Source organism: Macaca thibetana, chromosome 15 (assembly GCF_024542745.1).
Source record: "Macaca thibetana thibetana isolate TM-01 chromosome 15, ASM2454274v1, whole genome shotgun sequence".
NCBI classification, from domain to species: domain Eukaryota; kingdom Metazoa; phylum Chordata; class Mammalia; order Primates; family Cercopithecidae; genus Macaca; species Macaca thibetana.
In genome coordinates this window covers 44,199,532-44,221,595 of record NC_065592.1, presented here as the reverse complement: position 1 = coordinate 44,221,595, position 22,064 = coordinate 44,199,532, and the positions used below count along the sequence as shown (strand labels likewise).

General features: G+C 47.6%; 1 protein-coding gene across 2 annotated transcripts in view; it reads right to left on the bottom strand.

The window, feature by feature from the left end:
- Positions 1–22,064, bottom strand: part of PAX5 (paired box 5) — a 201,354-nt gene that overhangs the window by 77,817 nt on the left and 101,473 nt on the right. For both annotated transcript variants that reach the window (XM_050762196.1, XM_050762197.1), the window contains exon 7: positions 11,751–11,880. In XM_050762196.1, coding sequence (XP_050618153.1) covers positions 11,751–11,880 — 130 coding nt within the window. The remainder of the gene's footprint in view (positions 1–11,750; positions 11,881–22,064) is intronic.

Sequence of the window (22,064 nt, the reverse complement as noted above, 5' to 3'; positions counted from 1 at the left end):
ACTACACTGGGATGAAACGCTGGGTTGCCGCACATTCTTGAGAACTTCGCACTCGCTGCTCCAGGCCCTTCCCGGTGGATGGTTTGCACACTGAGCTGATACTGGAGAAAGCCATCCCAAGCAGGCAGAATAGCCTGAGCAGAGGCCTGAGGTCAGGGACAGGGAAGGCTAGCTGGAGAGCCTGTGGGCTGCCCTTCCTGGCTTGAGAGAGGGGTTTCTATTGGGCAGGAATGAGGGTAAGAGGACACAGGAAGGATGGGGTGACGGGTTAGAACAGGGTTGAAAACCCAGTGCCTACAGGGGCCAGGAGGTAAGGTAAGTGGATTAAGCTGCCAGGTGGGGTCTGGGGTATACAGGAGCCTGCTGCTTCAGCTACAGGGGCACCCACTTCTCAACTCTCCCCAAGTGTGGCTACGTGGGAATGTCGACCCAAGGTGGCCAAGTCTTCCGTTTTTCCAAAAGAAGCTAGACATTTTAATTCTTTTTTTTTTTTTTAGATATAGGGTCTCGATCCTTCACCCAGGCTGGAGTGCAGTGGCATGATCGTGGCTCACTGCAGCCTTGACCTCCTGGGCTCAGGTGATCCTCCTGCCTCAGCCTCCCGAGTAGCTGGGACTATAGGTGCGCACCACCACATCCAGCTAATTTTTGCAGTTTTTTGTAGAGACGGGGTTTCACCATGTTACTCAGGCTGGTCTTGAACTCCTCAGCTCAAGCAATCCACCCTCTTTATGTTAAATCTCCTGATTTTTTTGTTTTTTTCCTTTTTTTTTTTTTTTTGAGATGCAGTCTCGCTCTGCCGCCCAGGCTGGAGTGCAGTGGCCGGATCTCAGCTCACTGCAAGCTCCGCCTCCCGGGCTTACGCCATTCTCCTGCCTCAGCCTCCCGAGTAGCTGGGACTACAGGCACCCACCACCTCACCCGGCTAGTTTTTGTATTTTTTTTTTTTTTTTTTTTTTGGTGGAGACGGGGTTTCACCGTGTTAGCCAGGATGGTCTCGATGGTCTGACCTCGTGATCCGCCCGTCTCGGCCTCCCAAAGTGCTAGGATTACAGGCTTGAGCCACCGCGCCCGGCCCAAATCTTCTGATTTTTAAGGCACTTTTAAAAGTAACTTTTTGATAGCTGATATGTTAAGGTTCAAAAAATTAAAATGTAAATAGCACTCAGTAAAAAGTGCTCTCCCCATACCCTCTGCTTAAACGTGGTTAAGTCCTGAGCACCTTTCCAGAGTTTCTTTAACTCTCACAAACACAAATATGCATTCCCATTGTCCCTTTTTTACACAAAGGCAGCATGCTGTATACACTCTTCTTTACCTTGCTTTTTTCATAAATAATATATCTCAAAGATACATTATTTACATCCCCTATGAAGATATGAAGAGCTTCCTCGTTCTTGCGCACTCCATTGTGTGGATGAGCTATTCTGTCTGTAACAGGGCCCCCATGGATGGACATTGGGGTGTATTTCCTCTGGTTGTAAAATGTTAGGTCTAATTTTTTTTTAACTTTGAAAAAACTCTATGCAAGTCAAAGCACCTTTGGGCTGGACCTCGGGGGCACACACCAGGCTGAGGGACGTGTTGGGCAGTGCCTGGTCTATGAGTTCAAAGCATAGATGTCCGCCTGGACTTTATAGATACCTCAGTTTCTGGCCTGACAGTGGGAAAGGAAATCACTTCAACTGAGAACAGCTCCGGGTAAGTACTGCTGGAAGAGACTTCGCCTTTGAGGCAGGGAAATCCCCAACACCAGAGGTGACCAAGCCCTGATGTGGAACTGACCCCGGGCTGTGTGAAGAATCAGGCTGCCTAACTTCTGTGCTTTTCTCTAACTCCAGGAGCCCTTGAGGCCTGATTTATGGGCTGAGCCTAGCTGTCAGCAGAGAAAGAACTGAGAAATCTGCCCCATCCTTTAGGGTATGCATGTCATTCATTCATTCATTCACTTGTACATTTAAAAGGCTGAAGCTGTAATTTCTGCCAGAATGCCTTTCCCGCAGCTCCCCACAAAGCTTCTCAACACTTAGATCTCAGATCAAACACCACCATTTTACAGAGACCCACCCCGCTGGGCACCACTCCCTGAGTCTCTCTCTTCTCTCCCACTTATTTTCTTCAGAGCACATGCCGTGGTAAAATTACATTGCAAATTTATTCTGTGTTTACTGTAAATTGCCTGGCTCTGCCCCACAGGTAAGCCCAGTGAGGGCAGGGATTGTCCACCAGGGACACATGGTACTCCCAGCCGGGCACAGAGCAAGAGCCCAGTGAGCTCTAAGTGTTGATATTATCTCCTTTCCAATGCACAAAACAGTTTTTTATTTTTTGAGATGGGGGGGTCTCCCTATGTTGCCCAGGCTAGTCTCGAACTCCTGGGCTCAAGTGATCCTCCCGCCTTGACCTGTCAAAGTGCTGGGATTACAGGCATGAGCCGCATGCCTGGCCCACAGAACAACTCTGATAGCCAGCCTAGCATCTTCCATGGAATTCCGAGGACGGCTCCGTGGCCGACACTCAGTTGCAGGGTATCATGCTGCACTGTAGCTCTTGTAATTTTTCACAGCACCTTTTGGCAGCCTGGATACACAAGGCGTTTCTTGTATTTTTGCTTTCATTATTCATTATGATTTCACTCTGAGAGAAGAGGTATTTAGTTACATCTGATGAGCCTCAAAAAGGCTCATAAAAAGTGGGTCAAAGGAGGCACGCCCCATGGAAATATGGACAAATGGCTGTTCGGAGCGGCCTGGCACTCGGCCAGAGGGGAGAGTGACAGAGGAGGCAGAACATATTTCCCGAGGAGGAAAACCCCACAGTCACGCAGCCCAGCAGAGGGCCTCCACCATGCACAGAAACCAGCCTGGGCTCCCCAGCCCCTGAGATGCTCCAGGTCCGGAGTCCGTGGGTTCACAGGCTGAAAGCAACGCCATGCACTGTTTACTGTTTCCCCCAAATCCCCAAACCCATAGTGGATGTCCCTGCTTCTGAAGATAGACGCCGGGACTCTAAACAAGTGGAAAAAATTCAGAGCTCTGCATCCCTGCCCCTCAGTCAGACGTCCTGATGGCGTCTCCGAGACTCCACCACCTTCTGTGGATTTCTGCGGGATCAGGACCCTTCTGAGAGCATCCCCACGTAGAGAGCTGTCACTGGGCATATGTCTCTTTGTCTTACGCCCCCAGGGCAGAGATAAGGGACTCTGGACAAGAGCCCAGACACATAGTAATAACTACCATTTATGGGGTGTTTACCCTGTGCCAAGCACTGTGCTAAGCACTCCGCAAGGACCACTCATATAATCTTTGCCAGAAGCTGTGAGAAAACTCTAGTGCTGTCCCATTTTACAGATGGGGAACTTGGGCCCAGAAGTTAGTAACTTGCCTGAGATTACCCAGCTAGAATGCAGTGAAGTGGGCTTCCAGCTCCGGCAATCTGGCTTCCCTGCTGACATTCTCAATTGCACACTAAAAGAGATGCCTCCAGGAAATTTGAACTGGGATTTTTTTAGTCCATTCAATCATATAATGTCAGCAGGCTGTGGAAGCGAGGGCCCTCGGGGAGCTGGAACTGGGGCTCCAGCTCTCACTCACTGAATGTGGCCTTGAGCAGGTCACTTCCCTCTCTTGTCCTTAGTCTCCCCAGCTGTGGAGTGAGGAGTGGGACCACAGTATCCTCCCACCCTGCCCGGGTATGGTCAGAACATCTGCTCTGAGGAAGGCTGGGACTCGCCAACGCTGGATCCTGAACCCCTCCAAGCCTCCTTCTCCACAACTGCCCACATACACTCAGATGCCCCTTCGGTGGCTCTTCATCCCCCTCCTTCCACTGGCTCATTTTATCCTTGAAACAGTCAAGGGAGGCAGGGGCAGAATTACCACCCCTATTTCATAGATAGGAAAACAAGCTTGGAGAGAAGAGGATGATCAATGTGTCCAAAGGCAGAACCAGTTAGGTGCAAAGTCCAGACAGAAACCTGTTCCTCTGACTCCTGTTCAGTGCTCTTTCCCTCAGCCCCTGGCTGTTGCTCAGACGAAAAGCCAGAAGAGGGTGGACTTTCTTGGGCTGCCAAGTTTTGGGTATTGAGGCTCCAAACATTGAACCTGAGGTATGCTGCAAATCTGAGCAGGTGGACTCAGGGACTCGGCAGCCATTCTGTCTGTCTTTGTGGGTATTTCTGCTACTAAAAAGGGGCAGTGTCCAGTGGAAGCCTCAGTCTCCAGGGCCCAGATCACCTACCAGGCTAGTGTTTCCCAAACTTGTTGGCCCACAAGAGGCCTCTCTCTGTCTCCTCCTGACATGCCAGCTTACTGATGCAAAGAGATGGTCCTCAGGGAAAGAGGCCGGCGAGATACAGTCTGGCCCCATTCCTTTGCTCTCTCAGGCAAAAGGTCAAGTGGACCCAGCTAGGGGCAAGTCTGCCAGGTCCTTCACCAGTAGAGAGGTGAGCAGAAGTGGGGAGCCTGGTGCCCTACCCGCTGTCCTCTCCGGCAGGTAAGCACGGTGGCTCCCCCATCAGCAGGCCTGTGGCCCAATGACACACCTGCAGATAATTAGTCCCAATCAGGACAGGCCCAAACTGCTCACAGTGCAGTAACAGGCTGGCCATGTCACCAGTTTGCAAATGGTGAGCAGTTTCGGAACTGTGGCCCTGTGCTCTAGCTGGTAGAGCAGGTGTTTAACCTAATATTTAATGTGGCATATATATCCTTCTCGAATGAGATCTTCCCTGAGCAGCCCGGAGTGTGAGGGCTGAGATAGAGCAACACAGAAGCCATCTGTCCCCCAGACCCCGGGTAGAGCCCTGGGCTGGGTTCACCATCCAACTGGGCACCTACAGTGCTCTGGGCTTTATGGGGAGGGGAAAAGGAGAGAGGTGGGGCCGGAAGGCTCCGACTGTCACTTGAAGAGCTCTGCATTGTGTCAGCAATCCACTAACACAGGTGGAATTAGATAAATGCCACGTGGTAAAACAGAGCCCCCTACCCCCCAACAGCTCCTGGGGGCATTCCTTCAAGGTGTTTAACAGTTCTTGATGGGGTCGGTAACTGCACCTACAGAGGGTGTTTGGAAAAATCTGTGGGGGTGTCTCCCTGCCTGAGGGGTGTTACTGCCTTGCAGTGCAACAATCCCACACAGCAAAGAATTTTTCTCCATCCTTCACAACTCTCCTGTCCTGCCAAACATTCAGGTAGGTGAAAAATCTGTTTATAAGTATTTGAATCTGGAACTGAACTTCATTTACATATAAATGTGAACTACCAATTTCCATGGTCTTAATATACCCTGAATTTTCTAGGAATGCAACTACCGTGTAAATGGAGCAAAGCCTGTACTTTGTTTTACTTGGAACTTTGCCAAGGGTTCCTCACCTATTTGTAAAATCACGCTGGCAGGATAAGTCAGTATTAGTCCCTAGTCTGTATCTGTGTGTAAGGCTATATCTGGGGCTGTTGTATTCGCTGTGATTCTGTGCACGGGGAAAGCCCTGGGCACCTTCATTATGTCTTGCAGTTTAAACATACAGAGTATTTACATATCAAAGTACATATTATTTAATTATACATAACTTTGCTTTTATCTCATTTACCTCCTAGGGCATTGTTTTGATTTTATTTGAAATTAGATGTGAAGACAGACCTACATTCTTAATGGACATAATTTCAGGAGAGTAAAGGGACACTGTGAATATTTGCTATCCCAAGGGGATGCTGGGTGGATCTGGGTGGAGATCTCAACTGCAGTGCATCCCTACCACAGCACCATAATGCCCCCAAAAGCAGAGGAAAGGGCTCAAAGCTCTGCCACTGGATCTTCATATACAAGCATCTGATGTATGTGTGTGTGCACATGTGCACGTGCATCTGTGTGTCCATCCTTTATATTTTCTCACACAAATGAAAAACTTTCATTGTTCATATAAATGAAATACTTAAATACTTAATATTTCTTGAAAGTGTATCTTAGACACTTATTTACATCAGTACAGATAGTTCTATTTAATTCTTTTTGGTGGCTGCATAGTGTTTTATTGTGTGAAAGAGCCATCATCTATTTAGCCAGCTCCTATTGATGGATGTTTCGTTGTTTGCATTTATTTACCATTATAAATAATTCTGTAAGGATTATACATAAATAGATATCGTTGTGCATCTATGTGAATATACCTGTGACATAAATTCCTAAATGTGCATATACAAGTTCTGAGTCAAGCAAGCTAACGTGCATTTAAAACTTTGATAGATCCCATTCCAGTTCGTGTAGCTGTAAAAAAAAAAAAAAGTGATTGATATTGCCAAGTTTCCCTCCGAAAGAGATTGCATCAATGTATGCTCTTACAACAGTGTTTCAAAATATATGTTTCTTATGCCATCTTCAACACTGAACTTTAATCTTTGTTAAGATGTTTTTAAGTGTCTCATGATTGTTTTAATTTTCAGTTTTAAAGTTATGAGTCAGGTGAACGTGTTTTCATATACTGTTGGGCATCCACATTTTTTCCCAATGAAAAGATGTTCAGGTTGAACAAAACTTTAAGAAAAAAAGATCAGTAGAAAAAAATGGGCAAAGGATTTTTTTCTTATTCATTTTTAAAAGCTCTTTATATATTGAGGACATTAGCTTTTTGTCATCTGTGTTCTACACCTTTTTTTTTTTCATTTTGTTCTTTGCCTTTTGGATGTTCTTCCATATACATACAAAAGATTTAAATGTTTAATACTTAAATTTATTTGTCTTGTCTTTTGTATTTGGAATTTAGTTTAAAAAAGACTTTTCCCACTCTAAAATTATAAAAAAATTTTCCAGGCCAGGCACAGTTGCTCATTCTGTAATCCCAGAACTTTGGGAGGCCGAGGTGGGAGGATTGTTTGAGCCTAGGAGTTTGAGAACAGACTGGGAAACATAAAAAACCCTGTCCCTACAAAAAAAATTAGCCGGGCACGGTGGTGTACGCCTATAGTCCCTGCTACTCAGGAGGCTGAGGTGGGAGAATTGCTTGGGTCCAGGAGGTCAAGACCAGTGAGCCATGATTGCACCACTGCATTCCAACCTAGGTGACAGAGTGAGACCCTGTCTCAAAAAAAAGAAGAAAATGATCAAACCAGTCACAACATTCCCTTTAACAAAAGCCTAATCCAGAGTAAGGCATTAACTCTCTTTAATTCTAGGAAGGCTGGGAGAGGTAAGGAAGCTGGGGAAGAAAAGTTAGAAGCCAGCAGAGATTGGTTCATGAGTTTTATGGAAAGAAGCCATCTCCATAACATGAAAGTGCAAGGTGAAGCAGCAAGTGCTGATGTAGAGGCTAAGATCGAGCTAAGATCACTGATGGAGGTGACTACACTAAGTAACAGATTTTCAATATAAACCAAACAGTCTTATACTGAAAAAAGATGCCATCTAGGACTTTCATAACTAGAGAGGAGAAGTCAATGCCTGGCTTCAAGAGCTTCAAAGAACAGTCTGACTCTCTTGTTAGGGGCTAATATAGCTGGCGACTTTAAGTTAGAGCTGGTGCCCCTTTACCATTCCAAAAATTCTTGAGTCCTTGAGAATTATGCTAAATCTACTCTCCCTGTGATCTATAAACAGAAAAACAAAGCCTGGATAACAGCACATCTGTTTATAGCGTGGTTTACTGAATATTTTAAGCCTACCATTGAGACCTACTGCTCAGAAAAAAACATTCCTTTCAAAATATTACTGCTCATTGACACTGTTCCTGGTCACCCAAGAGCTCTGCTGGTGATGTACAAGGAGATGGATGTTGTTTTTCATGCCTGCTAACTCAACATCCATTCCGTGGCCCATGGATCAAGGAGTAATTTCAACTTTCAAGTTCTCTTATTTAAGAAATACATTTTGTGAGGCTATATCTGCCATAGAGAGTGATTCTTCTGATGGATCTGGGCAAAGAACATTAAAAACATTCTGGAAAGAATTCACTATTCTAGATGCCATTAAGAACATTTGTCATTCAGCTGGGCACGGTGGCTCACGCCTGTAATCCCAGCACTTTGGGAGGCTGAGGCAGGTGGATCACGAAGTCAGGAGTTCAAGATCAGCCTGGTCAAGATGGTGAAACCCTGTCTCTAACAAAAATACAAAAATTAGCCGGGTGTGGTGGTGGGTGCCTGTAATCCCAGCTACTCGGGAGGCTGAGGCAGAGAATTGCTTGAACCCGGGAGGCGGAGGTTGCAGTGAGCCCAGTTCATGCCACTGCACTCAAGCCTGGGTGACAGAGCAAGACTCTGTCTAAAAAAAAAAAAGAATATTCGTGATTCAAGGGAAAAGGTAAAAATATCCACATTTATAGGAGTTGGGAAGAGGTTGATTTCAGCCCTCATGGATGACTTTGAGGGCTGAAAATGACTCGCTTCAGTGGAGGAAGTAACTGCAGATATGGTGGAAACAGCGAGAGAACAAGAATTAGAAGTGGAGCCTGAAGATATACTGAATTGCTGCCATCTCATGATGAAACTTTAGTGAATAAGGAATTGCTTCTTATGGATAAGCAAAGAAAGTGGTTTCTTAAGATGAAATCTACTCCTGGTAAAGATACTGTGAACATTGTTGAAATGCCAACAAAGGATTTAGAATATTCCATAAACTTAGTTGGTAGGGCAGTGGCAGGGTTTGAGAGAGCTGATTACGGTTTTGAAAGAAATTCTATGGTGGATAAAATGCTGTCAAACAGCATCCCCTGCTGCAGAAAAGTCTTTCATGAAAAGAAGAGTCAACTGATGTAGCAAACTTCATCGTTGTCTATTTTAAGAAATTGCCACAGCCACCCCAATCTTCAGCAACCACCGTCCTGATCACTCATCAGCCACCAACATCGAGGCAAGACCCTCCACCAGCAAAAAGACAACTCACTAAAGGCTCAGATGATTATGAGCATTTTTTAGCAATAACTATTTTTAAATTAAGGTATGTGTCTTTTAAAAAGACACAATGCACACTTACTAGACTACAGTACTGATTGAGTATCCCTTATCCAAAATGCGTGGGACCAGAACTGTTTCAGATTTTGGATCGTTTTGGATTTTGGAATATTTGCTTTATATTCACCAGTTCTACTCCTAATCTGAACATCCAAAATTTGAAATGCCTCAGTGAGCATTTCCTGTGAGCATCATGTCATACTCAAAAAGTTTCAGATATTGGAGCATTTCAGATGCTCAACCTGTATAGCATAGACATATCTTTTTTTTTTTTTTTTTTTTTTTTGAGATGGAGTTTGGCTCTTATTGCCCAGGCTGGAGTGCTATGGCGCAATCTTGGCTCACTGCAACTTCCACATCCCAGGTTCAAGCAATTCTCCTGCCTCAGCCTCCCAAGTAGCTAGGATTACAGGCATGCATCACCACGCCCAGCTAATTTTGTATTTTTAGTAGAGACGGAGTTTCACCATGTTGGCCAGGCTGGTCTCAAACTCCTGACCTCAGGTGATCTACCCACCTCAGCCTCCCAAAGTGTTGGGATTACAGGCGTGAGCCACCACGCCCAGCCAGACATAGCTTTTATACGCACTGGGAAACCAAAAAATGTGTGTGACTCACTTCACTGAGATATTTGCTTTATTGCAGTGTTCTGGAACCAAACCCACAATGTCTCCGAGGTAACCCTATAACATCTTCTTGTGATCCGCCTACCCAATCTTCTATAAACTTGGATCCCAGTAACAAACCCTCCTTTCTGCAGAACAGTCTCCTCTTGGATCTCATTTGATCCTTACCTGGACACTGAGAGACCATGACCCTTTTACAGGTGGAGAAACGGAGGCTCAGAGATGTGTCCAGAGTTAGACAGCAAGGCGGTGACCATGCTGGATGAGCCCCAGCTGATCTGCGTGGCAGCGTGGCCAGCAGCACAGGCCCTGGCATTCAACTGCAACTCCACTGCTCACCAGCCGTGATCTCAACAAGCCACTCAACTGCCCCAAGCCTCAGTTTCTCTATTTGTGAAATGGACATGATCATAATGGTCCCACCTCCCAGGGTTCCTCTGAAGGTAAAGTGAGTTCACTTAGCACAATGCCTGCTTCTCCATAAGCGCGCAGTGAAGTGCCAATTGCTATTATTGTTCACTAATCCAGGCTTCTTTGCACTCTGCCATGCCCACTTCTATAATTACTTGTAGTTCCTTGAAAAAAAGGAAAAAGGGCTCAGGATCTAGGAGCCAGAGGGCCAGCTCTAACTCCCCCTTACCCCTTATGTTGGGCAAGCCACTGCCCCTCCCTGAGACTTGGTTTCTGCATCTGTGAAATGGGAGTGCCTTCAGAGGTCTTGTCATGGATTCTTGTGACACCAGGAGAGGGGACCTCCTCGGACACCTGTGGGGTCAGCAAAGGCTCACTCCAGCTGGGGCTCCCCGGCTCCCTGCCCGTCACTAACATCTCCCACCTCAGACCTGGGTGCACTCCAAGGTCTTGGCCCACCTCAGGTGGATGGGGGACAAAGTCGCTCTTGCCACCTGACTGGCCCTCACGTGGTGCTCAGAGCTGCAAATAGGGCCCCGCTCTTCCGCCTGAGCCTCAGTGCTGACCCGTCAGCCCAGGTCTTGGCGCTGGGCCCTCCCTGTCTTGCTGCTTTGGCCTAAGTGACACCCTCCACTGTTCTGACCGAGTCTAACCCAGCTTCCCTGATGCACCCACAGTTCACCTGCATGTCTACGAGTCCCATGTCACTGTCACTATTCACTGTGCCCTACCTATCAGTCCACATGGGCATCCTGCTACCTCAAACTGGACCCACGGCTCTGGCCCAAGTGTGGCCCGCCAGCCCCTTGTCTATTTGTGCAGTATCCGAGAGGGCCTCCTGCCTGCCCGGTTGGACAACCAAGAGCTGGCAGCTGAGTCTGTCCATATGGAGTCGGCTCCACGTTATCCCAGCACAGCTGGGCCAGGGGTCTGCCCGTCCTGGCCCGCGCATCCAGCCCTTCTGCAGCAGCAAGCCAGCAAGCCCCATGGTGACCTGCCACAGGGAGAGGGTTCTGAGAAGAATCCTAACAGTTCATGTATTGGGTACTTACTGTGTACCAGATGAGAGTCCAGGCACCTTCCACATACGAACCCATTAATCCTCACAACAGCCCCCTGGGACAGGTGCTAGCACTAGTCCCGCTGTGCAGCTTAAAGTCACAGCCCAGAACGTATACATGGCTCACCCAAGACTGCACAGTTAGTAAATGGCAAGATCAAACACCACAGTGCACCTCCAGGACCCACACTCCCAATCTCTACAAAGACAGCTAAACAGTCTGGCCCTGGGACTTCCAGAGGGTGGCTGCTTTGCATCCACCAAGCACCTTCCAGCCTACGCCGCCTGCTGTTCTTGACTCAGTTTCTGCCTGCCAACAGCAATCTGCAAAGAATCCCGTTCCTCCTTGAGGCTGGTGCCCACCCGGGTGGCCTTTCTCATGAAAGCAATAAACCTTAGGCCTCTGAACACTCAGCCCCACTCACAGGGGCCCCTCTGGCAGGAGGTTTCCTGCCTCCCACCCCAAGTCCCCTCCAGCCCACAGTCCATTTGGCATTTGTTCTCCCCGGCTTTGTTGGAATCATATCCAGCCATGTCTCATCACAGCTGCAACCCTGGCCCTAGCATCTGACCTGTTCCCAGACCTCATAACCTCGTTTAAACAAAATTGGTCAATCACATCCAAACACACCAAGAAGCCACTCTTTCCACCATACACTCCTGTCTCTCTCTTCCTCCCTCACTCATCCCCCACGCCCCAGGTGCCCTCACCTGTCACAATGGGGTAGGACTGCGGGCCTGGCACACTGCTCCCGATGTCAGCAGGCGTGGGGCTGGCCAGATTGGCCTTCATGTCGTCCAGCCCACCAGCCAGCGAGGCCATGGCTGAATACTCTGTGGTCTGAAAGAAGAAACAGAGATGTCTCAGCACCAAGACTCCACGGTATCTTAGTCAAATGCCAACTCCACGTTCTGAGCTCAGCCACCAAGCCAGATTAGTCCATGCCTGTGCCAAAGCCCACAAGGGGCTCATGAACACCTCCAATGTTGAAAAGGCAGAGTCAGCTTGGTGGAACAAGACAGTTGTCCAGAATCAACAATCTTCCCAGGAGAGAAGGTGGGCAGGACTCAGTGCAACTTCACGAGAATCCAAACTTGGCTCCCTCTGGCCTTCATGTTGCCCTCGCCCAGCTCCAGTCGGCCAGAGACCCCATACTCCTCAGTGCAGGGAGGGAGGGTCCGTAACCAAAAGCAAGGCAGAAATAAGTGTCTTCTTGCCAAGAGAATGGAAAGAATGGTTTCTGATTTCTGTGCTCTTAAACCACAAAGGTGGAATCACAGAAACAAGGGTTAAGAGGAATCTGGGAGATCATCCAGTCCAAATCCTCATTTCACAGATGAATAAAGTGAGACTCAAGGGGAGGAGGGCTTCACCCACCATCAACAGGGAAGAATACCAGTTGGGGTGGGTCACCATGAATTCCCACCCTAATCCAATATGTCAAACCAACTGAGCCACCATTTGGCAAGTGTTTTTGAATTATGGAAGCAGGTAAACACCTGTATGCTGAAAACCACGGGGTGCACATATCTAATTTAGCAAGCCACACCAACCATGTGTATTTAGCCCATGAATCATGCTCCTTTCTTTAAGCCATTTCATGAAATCAGAGTTTGCAATGAGTCATTTCCTTGTCATCCAAGCCATTGTCAGAATGGTCTCCAGAAAAGGCAGCAAAGGCACCAACCTGGATCTTTCAACTGAAGGATAGACTAAATTATAAGCACGAGTGACAAGTCTTTTCCTCCCACCCCACCCCAGGGCCTATTTTCAGGTAAAGAAAATATATGTGACTGGGTACAGTGGCTCATGCATGTAATCCCAACATTTTGGGAAGCCAAAGCGGGTGGATTGTTTGAGCCCAGGAGTTCAAGACCACCTTGGGAAACGTGGCGAAACCCTGTCTCCACAAAAAATACAAAAATTAGCCAGGTGTAGTGGCTTTCACCTGTAGTCCCAGCTACTCGGGAAGCTGAGTCGGGAAGACTGACTGAGCCCAGGAGATCAAGGCTACAGTGAGCCCTGATCATGCCACTGTACTCCAGCTTGGGTGACGGAGCAAGACTCTGTCAAAAAAAGAAAGAAAGAGAAGGAAGGAAGGAAGGAAGGAAGGAAGGAAGGAAGGAAGGAAGGAAGGAAGGAAGGAAGGAAGGAAGGAAGGAAGGAAGGAAAGAAGGAAGGAAGGAAGGATGGAAGGGAGGGAGGGAGGGAGGGAGGAAGGAAGGAAGGGAATTTGCAAACATTTAAGCCAACAAGTTTGTTTGTCCATGTGAAGATTTGATATGGGGAGTTTTCCTCCAGGACCCTGGCTGATGGAGGACACACCCATGTTGGTCCAGGGTTATGTCCTTGTCAGGCAGGGACACGGAAGCACGCAGTCTTCTGGAAGGAGCTGCAGGCACCCTGAGCAAAATGACGAGGACTGAGCCACTGGGAGGGAAACCAAAGGAGCCCCTGGGCACACGGCAGGCAGAAGGGGCTCAGACCCAGGCACATTCCTGGTGTCTTTCCCTTCAAATCAGAGATTACTTCCTGGGCAGCTAAAGTTTCAACTGGGGGTGATGGCAGCAGGGAGTTGAGGAGGTGCTGCAGGCCCAGGCTCTAGATGATTCGTGCTGAGGACAGCATGTCCAGAGTTCCCCAGGGCTCTTCGATCCTCACCCATCAAAGGCTGGTTCTGAAACATGTAGAGAAGAGCACAGGCCCAAAGCAAGCCCAGGTCCTTCTAAGGGAGAAGAACAAGGCCAGGGGGACAGGCTTACCAGGCATCAGGAATCGCTATAGAGCTACAGTAATTAAGACAGGGTGGTATTGGCACAGGGGTAGATAAATAGACCAATGAAACAGAATCCAGTCCAGACCCTGATCCGTGCACATATGGAACCGTGATATATGAAGGAGATGGTGTACAAATCAGCAGGAAAGGATGGACTTTTTAATAAACAGAGCAGGGGTAACTGGTTATCCATTCGGAAACGGGGGAAAAAAAGAAATTGGATCTTTACACCAGACACAAAAATCAATTCCAGGTGGATTAGAGACCTGAATGTGGAAGGCAAAGGCATCTAACGTGGTCAGCTCTAGGTCCAGCCAAAAATCCTTGGGAACAAGTCTGCCCTTCGTGGAAGGAGGAGTGCCTTTTCTGGCCTGGGATGCTCACACAGGGTTCCTGCTCTCTGTGGGGATAGTGGTGGGACCCAGTCATCCTGCTGCCCTGTCTCAGTGCCTCCTCCTCCAAGAAGTCTTTCCTGACCAGCATTCCGCAGGAGTGTGAGTCCCACCCTCATTCTGCTTGCCCCGCCAAGTGGTGCCAGAACAATGACAACCACAGTCTTCACAATTGCATCAAAATCTCACACTCATTGAGTGTTCACTCTGTACCAGGAGCTTTAGCTGTACTATCCCATTTAATCCTCACAGTCACCCCTTGAAGCAGGCTCTATGACATCCGCATCTTACAGATGAAGAAACTGAGGCTTTTATGATACAGCAGGAATGACTTGCCTAAGTTCATACAGCTTCTAGGTGCCCAAACCAGGATTCAAACCTGGGTCCCTCTGACTCCAAAACCTCAACAATGACCCTAATGATGTTTATACTGTGAGTACCTGATTCATTAAAACACAGTGAAATCAACTTGCTTGTCCCAACATTTTTATAAATGAAATTGAAAAAAAAAATTCCAAGTGTCTCCCACATAGAAAGGATAAGTCCTGTTTTGTGAATCTTTGTTTCCCATGTCAGTGGGTATGTGTGTATGAGGTAGAGATTAAGATGTATTTCTTGCTGTAGGTCACAGCCAGCAAAGTTTGGAAAATACTGCCTTCATTCCATGCAGCAGGAGCTATTGGAAAAAGGTTGCTGTCTAGACTTCTTCTGTAGAATGAGACTTTGTCGCGGCATTAACCTCCTAATTTTCTGAGAATGAAGTGGGCATGAATTTAGAATTCCACTCAGCAGAATCAACTCCTTCAGTTCATTGCTGTGTGCAAAGATGGCAGGTCAAAATGTCTCTGACAAGGGTCTTTTCCTAGATGGCATCTTCTAGAGTTTTTGGTCCCCAGGGATAGGTCCCAGTTCCTCCCTCTTCTCTGTGTTCCCAAATGCCCTAGTGAAGGCCTGAGCATAGTGGGCATGCATTCATTCAACCTTTACTGAGCCCTGTTTTGTGCAATATGATGTGTGAAGACCAGACACACTCTTTAACCCTCACCCACAAACCCCAAGAAATTCCATCCAAGAGGGACAAAGGCACAGAGTCATTAATGTATATGGGGTGTGAAGTGGTCAGGAAGGGTTTCTCGATGCAGGCTGTATTTAACCTGGGGCTGAACAATCCCTAACTCTCAAGACTGAGAACAGCTGAAGGCAGGCTCAGAGGTGATAGGACAGGAGTGACCCAGAAACAGGCACATGCAATAGTTAGAGGGGGTGCAAGTGTAAAGGGGAAAGATGGAACGGTAGACTAGCTGGAACTCGATTGTGAAGGGCTTGCACTATGAACGGTGAACGAAGGAAGGAGTGCTCTTCCTAAGGCCAGGCAGCATCCCAGCCAAGAGTCAGCATCCCTGCGCCCGTCCCCAGCCCACCCTGGGGCTTGGCCCATTCCTAGACCTCAGCCTCTTCTCTTTGACATGGACTGGGCTGCCGGGTCTGCAAGGGAAAGCCTTTATTTCCCCCAAGAAAGCAGAGCCAACCTGGGTTTAAGAGAATCGCAAAAAGGGTGGTCAACAGGGATATATCCTGCCTCTTAACATATTTAATTTCCACATGGAAGAGGTTTGTTTTGCTATTTGATTTTTGTTTTAGTCAACAAATTCAGTATCAAACAAAGCTCATCCAGCCACTTCAAAAGTTGGGTTTGGATCATCTATTTTTTAAGACAAGAAATCTTCCACTTATGTTATGCATGCAGTGGGAGGTCCGAAAATCCAGGTGTCCAACCACCATTGGCTCCCAGAAAGCAAAGCAAACCTGGGGGACGGCGGGACACTCAGAAACGAGTCCTTAGCTGCACTTCACCATCTGTGCCTTTCCTTTTCTTTTTTTTTTTTGAGACAAAGTCTTGCTCTGTCACCCAGGCTGGAGTGCAGTGGCACGATATTGGCTCACTGCAACCTCTGACCCCCAGGTTCAAGTGATTCTCCTGTCTCAGCCTCCCAAGTAGCTGGGATTACAGGCGCACGCCACCACACCCGGTTAATTTTTTGTATTTTTAGTAGAGACAGGGTTTTGCCATGTTGGCCAGGCTGGTCTTGAACTTCTGGCCTCAAGTGATCCACCTGCCTCGGCCTCCCAAAGTGCTGGGATTACAGGCATGAGCCACTGCGCCCAGCCATCTGTGCCTTTCACCATCACCACTTTGCAGGGCTTGCCCAGAGCCCAGCCTCTCTTCTTTGGCGGGATTCCCTCAGTTCTTACTCTGCTCCCGCATGAGCCAGGGGAAGCTGTCATTTAGTTTTGGTGTTTAATTGTTCCCTAAGTTCATCACTTAGGTGATGTGGTGTCTGTGATTTTTAAAGGCAACTGCATTCTCCCCAATCTCTTGGGTTCCCTGGAACATTGCTACACCACAGCTCCTCAGCCATTGCAGACACTGTCCTACCTCCACCTGGAGGGCCCATCTCACTTTGTCACTTAGAGAACTCTTACATTATCCACAAGACCCAGTTCACATGTCACCTCCTTGGTGAAGCCATTCCTGAGCTCCACGCTCCTGCAAAGAAACAATCTCTCCCTTGTCTATGCTTCCATACTTGGTGGTTTTTTGTACAGACCTCCATTATCACAATGCAGAGTGGCTGTGTGTCTATCTCCCTCCAGGTTGCCTTGAGAGTGTGGAACATGGAATATCCCTAGTGCCCCCTAAGTGCTTGTTGAATGAATGAATGAATGAATGAATGAATGAATAATGGTCTAGTAGCATGTTATGAGCTACAACATTCAAAAATTAACTGGGAAGTATTTGAACAAGAACACTAAGTGATACGCTAACATCCCCTGCCCTCCTTCCACCTCTACCCCACATCAAGTCAGGTCACCAGAAAGCCACATCCCTGCCCAACATGTTAAAGCCCCTGCGTGGTGCTTTTTCACCAGTCTCTGATGGAATATCAGGCATTCAACACTTTTATGAGGCAAAAAAAGAAAACAGCCATAAAAGAAAATTGTTTAAAACCTCTGGAGACACTGCCCACTAGAATATTCAAATTCCTTGTCAATCCCTCCTACAATTCAACACCAGCAAAGTTTTCCACTGGTGAGTCATGAATCTGCCTCTGACTAACAACAAGAACACTGGAAACCACTTCATATCTCTTTTTGCTTTGACTGCCAGGAAACTCGGTCAAATTCAGTGTTCAACCACCATTGCTGGCTCCTGGTACAATGATCTTCCCCTTTTTTCTACGTAATTTCTGAGCTTTTTTCCCAAACTTAACTTAGATACACATAATTGCTTATTTTGCAGGCCACCTCAAGTTCTTTGTGAAAGTGAAGGCTGGGAAAGCTGAACTGATAGAAAAAGAAAGATAGGAAGGAAGGAAGGAAGGAAGGAAGGAAGGAGGAAGGAAGGAAGGGGAATGAGAGAGAGAAAGAGAAAGAAAGAGAAGAGGAAAGGCATTCCTGGTGCCTCTTTGCCTGGTAACAATGGCATTCTACTTCCATTTCTCATGGTTTTTTGGAAGCCAAAGGCTGAGTGGTGGGGTGCAGAGGTATGCACACAGTCACAGATGTGTAAGTGTGTTGGTGCACCTACATACTTGGGTACATTGCCACCCCCCAACCCCAGCCCCTGAGAATCACAGGCAAGAGCTGTGTTCTACATTTCCTACTTTTCTGAGCCCTTGGGGTTCTTTCTTAGGATGTCATTTTAGGCTTCTTCTCCCTCTTCATCAGGGCCCCCTGGTGCTGTCCTTGACTATGACCCCGGAACAGAAATGAACTGAAGTCAGCATTTCACAGTTTCCTGCTGCAATGCAACCAATTGGGATAAAACTTCCTCTGCCTGCTGCCATAGAATCTTTTACTTTTTGAGACAGAATCTCGCACTGTTGCCCAGGCTGGAGTGAAATGATGCAATCTCTGCTCACTACAACCTCCACCTCCCTGGTTCAAGTGATTCTCCTGTCTCAACCTCCTGAGTAGCTGGGATCACAGGCACCCGCCACCACACGTGGCTAATTTTTGTATTTTGAGTAGAGATGGGGTTTCACCATGTTGGTCAGGTTGGTCTCGAACTTCTGACCTCAGGTGATCCACTTGCCTCAGCCTCCCAAAGTGCTGGGATTTACAGGCACGAGACACCACGCCTAGCCACCACAGACTCTTATAAGACCTCAAGGTCAAGACCACCAGCCCAAGGTGTGTGGACCATCCTCACAGACACCATGCTCCAGATGATGGAACAGCTTGTCCTCTCAAACATCAGAACTATAATAGAAGGACAGTCAGGGTCATTCTTCCCAACATAGAAAAACTGAGGTACAGGGATAGGGATGGACGTCCTTAGTTAATTTTTTTTTTTTTTTTTTTTTTTTTTTTTTTTTTTTTTTTTTTTTTGAGACAAGGTCTTGCTCTCTCACCCAGGCTGGAGTGCAGTGTCACAATCATGGCTCACTGCTGCCTCAACCTCCCAGGCCCAAGCGATTCTCCCACCTCAGCCTCCCAAGTAGATGGGACTACAGGCACAGCAGCTAATTATTTAATTTTTTGTAGAGACAGGGTTTCGCCATGTTGCTCAGGCTGGTCTTGAACTCCTGAGCTCAAGTGATCCACCCACCTCAACCTCCCAAAGTGCCGGGATTACAGGCGTGAGCCACTGCACCTGGCCCTTAGTTCATTTTTAACTGCATCATTGATAACCTTTGACCCAGTGGTGGAAAAAAGACTGAACTAGGAGTGATAACACAAGGTTCTTGTCCCAGCTCTGCCCCTTTCTCACTTGTGTGGCTGTAGGTGAGCTGGGCCAGTTCTGTGAACCTCATTTTCACCGTGAGTAAAATGAAATTTTAATTCTAGTCCCTAGCTGCCTGCCTACCTCGACAATCATGAGAATCTGAGGGACAAGGAGAGGGACAGCACTTTGGAAACTAAGCAATATGAGAGGTTCAGGAATTCTAGCAGAGACTCAAGGAGGCACATGCCCCAGGACAGCGTGCACTGGGCATCACATGGGTCCCTAGGAAATTACCTGGAAAAGGACTGCCCGGGGCTGCACCAAGTATTGTCTCATCAGCATGGGGCACCACTGCCATAGCATGGAGGAGAAAAGAAACACAGACACGTGAGAAGGAGGGCAGCGCGAAGAGGGGCAGCGCATGGGGCAAGGCTGCAGGGCTGGTCACCTCAGATGGCCACCTGGTGCCAGGAGGCCTCCCCATCACCTGCTAGGCTCCTGTAGCCTCACTGCTAGGCCACAGGTGTCCCTTGGGAGCTGGGCCAGAGCCAGGCCAACCACTCCCATTCTTAAGGACCAGACACATGCCCACCTCTACATCTACCCAGAGGGAGGACAGAAGCTGGAGTGGGTGAGACGTGTCTCTGGGGCCTGGCTCCAGGGACTGAGGCCAAGCAGGCAGAGGGGCCTCCAAGCCCCTCCTTTCACTGGCCTCTGCTTCCCCACCTGTCTGAGGACTTTCACTGGAGGATTTCTAAGTCTCCTTCCACTGCTGATGCTCTTTGCCTCTATCACTGGCCACATGACAAAGTCTAGCGTCCCTCTTCAACAAATGAATGGCAAATCAAGAACAGAGAGATGGTGAACCTATAGGTTAAAGGAGGCTTAGAGACAAATCAATATGTCACAATGTGGACCCTGATTCAAACAAACTGTAAAAGAAATAATCAAAAAAAAACACGGCCAGGCACGGTGGCTCACGACTTTAATTACAGCACTTTGGGAGGCTGAGGCAGGCAGATCACCTGAGGTCAGGAGTTCGAGATCAGCCTGGCCAACACAGTAAAACCCTGTCTCTACTGTAAATTTAAAAATTAGCTGGCTGTGGTGGCGTGTGCCTGTAATCCCAGCTACTCGGGAGGTTGAGGCAGGAGAATTGCTTGAACTCAGGAGGCAGAGGCTGTGCTGAGCCAAGATCGAGCCACTGCATTCTAGCCTGGGCAACAGAGTGAGACTCTGTCTCAAAAAAAAAAAAACAAAAATCATAACATATAATGAAACAATTGGAAATGTGAGCACCAATTGGGTATTTGATGACATGAAAGGGTGTGCTAACTTTGTGGATGTGGTAATGGTGCAGTTATGCTTTCTAAAAGGTCTTGTCTGGCTAGGTACTGTGATTCACACCAGTAATTCAAGCATTTTGGGAGGCTGAGGCAGGAGGATAGCTTGAGGCCAGGAGTTTGAGACCAGCCTAGGCAACATAACAAGACCCCATCTCCACAAAAAAATTAAAAATTAGCTGAGCATAGTGGCATGCACCTGTAGTCCCAGTTATTTTGGAGAATGAGGCAGGAGGATCACTTGAGCCCAGGAGGTTGAGGCCACAGTGAGCCTTGATCACACCACTGCACTCCAGTCTGGGCGACCTTGTCTCAAATAAATAAATTAATAAAAGATCATGTCTTTTAAAGATTCTTTCTAGAATATTTACAGGTGAAGTGACATAATGTCTGAAGTTTGTTGAAAAATAAAGTGCATTTAATAAAATGTGGTATATCTACACAATGGAATACTATTCAACAGTGAAAAGGAGTGGAGTGCTGATACATGTTACAACATGGATGAACCTCAAAAGCATTATGCTAGGTGGAAAAGTCCATACATAAAGGATAGTCCATAGACATGCTAGAAGTGGCAAATCTACAGGCACAGAGCACAGATCCATGATTGGCTGGAGAAGGGGGTGGGATCAGGGATTAACTCTAAACCAGCATGAGGGATCTTTCTGGAGTGATGAAACTATTCTAAAACCAAACTGTGGTGATAGTTGCATAACTCCTTAAATCTACTAAAAACTATTGACTCATGCACTTACAATGAGTGAATTTTATGGTATAAAAATTATATTTCAATAAAACCATTAAAAGACAAGTGGAGTGTGTGGGGTGAAGGATGTCCATGCAACAATTGTCATGAGTTGAATCGGGGAGGGGTGCTTGGAGGCTGATTAAATTATTCCAAGTCTACTTTGAAAGTCTCCATAATTATGGCTGGGCATGGTGGCTCACACCTGTAATTCCAGCACTTTGGGAGGCTGAGGCAGGTGGAGTACCTGAGGTCAGGAGTTCGAGACCAGCCTGACCAATATGGTGAAACCCCATCTCTACTAAAAATACAAAAATTAGTCAGGCTGTGGTGGTGAGCATCTGTAATCCCAGTTACTCAGGAGGCTGAAGTGGGAGAATTGCTTGAATCCTGGAGGCGGAGCTTGCAGTGAGCCAAGATCGCACCACTGCACTCCAGCCTGGGTGACAGAGGGAGACCCTGTCCCAAAAAAAAAAAGAAAGAAGAAAAAAAAAAAAGAGAGAAAGTCTCCACAGTTAAAATAAATAAAGTAAAACAACACATATTTGACTCATGGCACCGCCTGTCACCGCTCATCAGCCATCCGACAAATACCTGTGGAATAACGAGAGAACACAAGAGGCCAAGGACAGCCAGGAGCTTGCTCTCTCGCCTCCTCTTCCTGGAGCCCTGCCCTGCTCCTTGAAGGCCATCATCCCTGCATCATGCCAAAGTTCCAAACACAAGAAGTCTAAGTCCTCTTGACTGCCTAGCACTTTCCAATTTGCAAAGTCCTTGCAGGTCCGTGGTGCCCCGGGAGTCCTGGGATGTGGACAGATGCAGAACTAGAGCGCAGAGAGGGGAGCCCTGCTGCCCACCCCGTTTGCAGCACTGGTCCCCTATCCAGAAGCAGAGTTAGAGTTGGAGGGGACTTCACTGCCACCCCTGAAGGTACAGCTCAGACACTCCTCCGTGAAGGGTCCCGGCCACACACCCACAATCCTCCTCCAGCTGGGGAAAGAGCGCTGAATCTGCAAGGAGGAATGCCCTGCATTCTTTA